Source organism: Chiloscyllium plagiosum, chromosome 1 (assembly GCF_004010195.1).
Source record: "Chiloscyllium plagiosum isolate BGI_BamShark_2017 chromosome 1, ASM401019v2, whole genome shotgun sequence".
NCBI lineage: Eukaryota > Metazoa > Chordata > Chondrichthyes > Orectolobiformes > Hemiscylliidae > Chiloscyllium > Chiloscyllium plagiosum.
In genome coordinates this window covers 43,472,630-43,478,629 of record NC_057710.1, presented here as the reverse complement: position 1 = coordinate 43,478,629, position 6,000 = coordinate 43,472,630, and the positions used below count along the sequence as shown (strand labels likewise).

The following is a 6,000-nucleotide window of genomic DNA, read 5'->3' as shown; positions in this document are numbered from 1 at the left end:
TTGTTTGACTTACAGCATCCGCAGGTTTTTCGATTTTTTTTAAAAAAAACTTAGGTTTTGTAGTATTTGTGGAGAGAGGGAAATAGTTAACATTTCAAGTTCAATTCGAGCCCAGTTCTGAGGAAATCATTCTGGCCTTGAAACGTTAACGCTGTTTTTCTCTCTCCGCGGATGCTGCCAGACCTACTAAGTTTCTGGAGTAGTGTTATTGTTGTAAAGCCGAACTGATCGTTCCGAGGCTTGGTTATGAGAAATTCAGCAGCTCTGGCAATGTATACCTTTCAGTGAAGGAGGGCAAGTGTGTCTCTTTAATTTGGTGTTTCGGCAGTCTTATGGCTGCTTAAAGATTTCCAATTTAACCAACTAAATGGGGGCAAATTAGTGCAGCTGTTGGAATCTGTATGAAAACGACAAATGCTGGAGACTCGAAATGTTAGGTTGCGCTCGGTCTCCAGGGACGCTGCCTGACCCGCTATAATCTCCAGCAAGCTCCTTGGATGCTGCCTGAACTGCTGTGCTCTTCCAGCACCACTAATCCAGTCATTGTTTTTACCCTGTTGTTTTAACTAGCGGAGTACTCGTTAGGATGATCTCTGACAGGGCTAAAATGGTTGGATCAATGTCAGTAGTATTCTGCTGAGTGGTTGCCTGACTCCCTCAAAGCGCTGCTAATGTCAAACGAACACACTTTAAGAAGGTTGCAGTTCGATTTCTAATACAAAACCATGAAGCATGTTGTAGAAACAGAAACGAATTGAAAGGGCAACGGGGAAACCATGGCTGTGAGGTACGATCACAGTTACCAGCCTCTCCGCGGAGATGTGACCGAATAGCAGAAATGAGTTTTGATAATCTAAACTCTGTCTCTCCCCTGCAGCAACTATATTTGGAGGTCAGACTCCTGCTTCATTGGATTCACAGGAGCTGAAACTGCCTCTGCCACTGACCAATCATCTTTACTAGGAGGAGGTTGCAATCGGCTCCCAGTTTGGGCAGGGACAGAGAGTGAGAGGGCGGTTTAATTTAAAGAATCAATGGCTAATAACTCAGATCCAGGTCGCGTGACGATACACAAACACTTGGCAGATTCTGCTCATTAAAGCTGATGATTCTGTCCTCTCTCACTGACGCCAAGTGCATTTGGAACCTAGGAGAGAAGGGAGAGGTGGAATTCCTTTAAGTATTCCCATTTTCCCCAATCTTGTCAACACAACTGCAACGTGTGAAGAAATCCTGTTATGAACTAATACTGCATTCCTTGGCCAGATTGTCAATTTTCTGAATGAACAAGCGAGGAAATATTTAAATATCAGAAGGCCAACTCAGTGAGGGGGGGATGAGGCTTTGATATTTTGCGTTAGTACCGATGCACACTGTCACTACATGCGATAACATGCATGTTTCGGCACAGGGCTGCACATATTTCCATGTAACTCGAAGTGAACTGCAGGATTAAAAAAAAGTTGGAAACCGCCAAAGGCAGTTATCGAACCCTCCCTCTTCCCTTAAGAAATATTACGCCGAAGTTTTCGATTACTCCTCCTCTGGCCATCGCCTTCCCTTCTTTGTGTCCGACCTCTGTGCTCTCTGTACTCTGTGTGTGTGTGTGTGTGTGTGTGCTGGGGGAGCCGATCCATGGCCGGGGCCCGCGCATCGCCCAGTCTGCTTGCAAAACCTCCTTTCAACCGATGCAACTTTTAATGGAACCATGCCTCTTCTGGGCGGACGTTTGATCACGGGCGTCCCTTTTCTCTTCAACGTCTTCAGCTTTGTGGCTGCTTCCCACAGTGACCGTAAGGTGAACAGTGTGCTGTTTGCAGATGAGAAACAAGGTTTGTGGTGGTTTCTCGAACCCCTTCCCCATGATTGTTGCTGCACGGAGTGGGTGGATTCGGTCAGGGTTTGAGATTTGGGGATGAGGGGGAGGTGGTGGTAAGGGTCACTCCGGCTAACCGGAATAATCCCATAGTAACGCTCGCGGCGTCCTCTGGAGGATCATGCGCTCATGGTTTGTGCCCTTTCATTTTATCTTTCAGAGACGTTTGTAAGGAGTTTGCAAGGTTATGAAATCGTGCACCCCATCAAAGTGGACGAAAGTGGAGCTATACTGTCCCCGGATGTCACTCATTATGTCAACCACGTTAGAAGGCGGGACCTTGGCAAAAGAGAGGAGCATGTTTATTACCAACTTGTCCACCGAGGGCAAAAGCTGCTATTCAATCTGACACTCAATCGCCCTTTCCTTTCGCCAGGCTATGTCCTGGAGAAAAGATACGGAAATGTAACTGGGACCATCGTTCAGAGTCCTACAGGGAACACGTGTCACTTCCTGGGCAGAGTGGAGCATCAAGATCAGGGGAGTGGCAGTGCTGCTATCAGTACCTGCAGAGGACTGGTAAGTGAGGAAGAGAGCCTGTGCAACCAGCAGAAGATTATGTAAGGACTCAGTTGACTTTAATCTTGGAGGATCTCTGAAGAGAAAGCTTTGGGTCCAGTGGCCCTTCCTCACCTGATTACAGCTAGGAAAAGGTTGGTATGTGTGCCAAAGATGGGATGAAGGGAGAAATAAACCATATGTGAAGATGGAGCCCAGAGAGAGATAACAATTGGACAGACAAAGGATTCAGTAAAGGTCAGTTTGGGACAATGAATAGCTGCTAATGGGGACTGTTGGTTGTGACAGCAGCCCACGTGATGATGGTGCCATGTGGGGTTTGGGGTAAGGACATAGGAGAAGGTACTCAGGCCCTAAAATTATTGAACTCAATATCAAATCCAGAAGGCTGCAAGGTCCCCAAGTGGATGAGATACTGGTCTTCTAGCTTGCTGTGAGCTTTGTTGGAACACTGCAGCTAGCCTGAGACAGAAATGTTGGCCAGCGGTGCATCAAACTAGCAGACAACAAGGAAGGTCAGGCTCACCTTTGCCAAACGGTTAAGAACAAAAGCACTAGGAGCAGGAATCTGCCATCTAGGCCCTTCAAACTTGCTCCACCATTCAGTAAGATCATGGCTGATTTTTTTTTTCGTGGCCTCAGCTCCACTTACCTGCCCTCTGGGTTCTTTCTTAATTCACTCCTAAATCTGCTACCCCTAAGTTTGAGGCTATGCTCTCCTGTCCTAGTTTCACCCATCAGTGGAAACTTTCTCTCTACTTTCTATCTTATCTATTCCCTTCATAATTTTATATGCTTCTGTAAGATCCCCCTCATTCTTCTAAATTCCAATGAATATAATCCCAGTCTACTCAGTCTTTCCTCATAAGTCAACCCCCTCAAATCCAGAATCAACCTAGTGAAACTCCTCTGCAGCCCCTCCAGTGCCAGTATATCCCTTCTCCATTAAGGAGACCAAAACTGCATGCAGTACTCCAGTTGTGGCCTCTCTTTCTGCTTTTAAACTCAATCCCTATAGCAATGAAGGACAAAATTCCATTTGTCTTCATTACCTATTGCACCCGCAAATCAACCTTCTGTGATTTATGCATAAGGACACCCAGGTCCCTCTGCACAGCAGCAATTTTTTACCATTCAAGTAATAGTCATTTTTACTGTTATTCCTACCAAAATGGATGACTTCACATTTATTAACATTGCAGTCCACCTTCCAGACCTTTGCCCACTCACTTAAACAATCTATTTCCCTTTGCAAAGTTTCATAGTCCTCTGCACACTTTGCTCTGCCACTCATCTTGGTGTCATCTGCAAACTTTAACACATGGTCCCCAATCTAAATCGTGTATATAAATTGTGAGTAGTTGTGGTCCCAACACTGATGCTTGAGGCACACTACTAGTTACTGATTGCCAACCAGAATAGCACTCATTTATCCTCACGTTTTGCGTCCTGTTAGTTAACCAATCCTCTATCCATGTTAATACTTTACCCATAATGCCATAGATTTTTATCTTACGCAGCAGCCTTTTATGCAGCATCTTGTCAAAGGCCTTTTGGAAATCTGGATACACCACATCTACTGGGTTCCCATTGCCCACCGTATTCGCAATAATTCATAGAATTCCAGTACATTAGTTAAGCATGACCTACTCTTCATGAATCCATGCTGTATTTGCCCAATGGGACAATTTCTATCGAGATGCCTTGCTATTTCTTCCTTGATGACAGACTCAAGCATTTTTCCCACTGCAGAAGTTAGGCTAACTGGTCTATAATTCTCCATCTTTTGTCTACCTCCTTTTTAAACAGTGGCATCACATTTGTTGTTTTCCAATCTGCTGGAACCGCCCCAGAGTCCAGTGAATTTTGGAAAATTACTGTAAGTGCATTTGCTATTTTAATACCCTGGGATGCATTTCTTCAGGGCCAGGAGACTTGTCTGCCCTTAGCTCCTTTAGCTTGTCCAGTACTACTGCTTTTGTGATAATGAGTGTTTCCAGGTTCTCACCTACCTTCGTCTCTTTGTCAATTACTGGCATGTTATTCTATCCTCCACTTGGAAGACTAACACAAAATACCTTTGCAATGCCTCGGCCATTTCCTCATATCCCATAACTAAATCGTCCTTCTTATCCTCTAAAGAACCAATGTTTACCTGAGCCACTCTTTTTCTTTTTATGTATTTCTAAAAATATTTGCTATTTGTCTTTATATTCTGAGCTAATTTATTCTCATAATCCAGCTTACATATCTTTAAAGCTTTTTTTGTGGCTTTCTGTTGACCTTTAAAGTTTTCCCAATCTTTTATTTTCCTCCTGCTCTTTGCAACATTATATGCCTTCTCTTTCAATTTAATAGCCACCCTTATTTCCTTAGACACCCATGGCAGATTTCCTACAGTCCTTCCTTTTCATTGATATATACTTTTGCTGGGCACTTTGAAATATTTGCTTTGAGAACCCTCCACTGTTCATCAACTGCCCCACCATAAAGTTTTTGCTTCCAGTCTACTTTAGCCAACTCCTCCCTCATCCTATTGTAGTCTCCTTTGTTTAAGCACAGAACCCTGATATTGGTATGATCTTCACAATTTCCATCTGTATTCTAAATTCAACGATACTGTAATCACTAAGTTCTGTCTGCAAAGTGTTTATTCACTCTTCCCAGTGTAGAGGAGACCGCACTGTGAGCAGTGATTGCAGTCTACTAGATACTGCTCGTATAATGCAGGTAAATCACTGCTTCACCACACACCAGGTCTTGTCATCACATAGGCTGCTTCCACAACCATCCCATTCTCCGCTACTAATGGTCACAGTTAGCAGGTATTGATTCTGCCAGGTTAATTTTTACCCATTCCTTTGTTTGTCCCACTGTTTTTCTTTCCCCCCGGGCTCCATCTCCACCCTATGGTTCACTCCTTCACGCACCACATTAGCAGCATATTATTACCGACCTTTTCCTAGCTACTTAAAAAAAACTTTAAAGTTCTGCAGATGCTATAAGTCAGGAAAAAAAACACAGAAATTGCTGGAAATCTCAGCAAGTCTGGCAGCATCTGTAGAGAGAAGTCAGAGTTCACGTTTTGCCTCCGGTGACCCTTCCTCAGAACTCCGAACCTGCTGAGTTTTTCCAGCAATTTCTGGTTTTTTTTCCGAGTTGCTGTCAGTTCTAGAGAAAGTTGACTGGATCTGAAACATTAACTCTGATTTCTCTCCACAGATGCTGCCTGACCTGCTGAGTTTTCCCAGCAATTTCTATTCTTGTTCTCGTTTTTGATTCCCAGTATCCGTAGTTCTTTGAGTTGTTTTGGCTTTAATCTTATTGGTAGGAGGCAAATTAGCTGCTCCCTCTCACCAGTCAATTCCAAAACAAAGCTCTACTGATTGATTGGCTTCCCAAGACATGAAGGAACACATCACAGCACACACCAGAAACTGGATTAGACGTGTCAAGGTTTGCCAGTAGAGCTTTACAGTCATTCATACAGAACAAAGCTGCTAATGCTGGAGGTCTGAAATCAAACTAGAAAATATTAGAAATGATTAGTGAACTAAAATCAGTTTCTATGGAGAGAAATGAGTAATTTGTTTCAAGCACAACCC

General features: G+C 43.8%; 1 protein-coding gene across 1 annotated transcript in view; it reads left to right on the top strand.

The window, feature by feature from the left end:
- Positions 1-612: 612 nt before the first annotated feature.
- The window catches only part of LOC122542599 (A disintegrin and metalloproteinase with thrombospondin motifs 12-like), a 565,140-nt gene continuing 559,752 nt past the window's right edge, over positions 613-6,000 (top strand). Inside the window, exons 1-2 of the mRNA XM_043680588.1 lie at positions 613-1,832; positions 2,037-2,395. Of these exons, the coding sequence (XP_043536523.1) occupies positions 1,709-1,832; positions 2,037-2,395 (483 nt within the window). The 5' untranslated portion in view covers positions 613-1,708. The remainder of the gene's footprint in view (positions 1,833-2,036; positions 2,396-6,000) is intronic.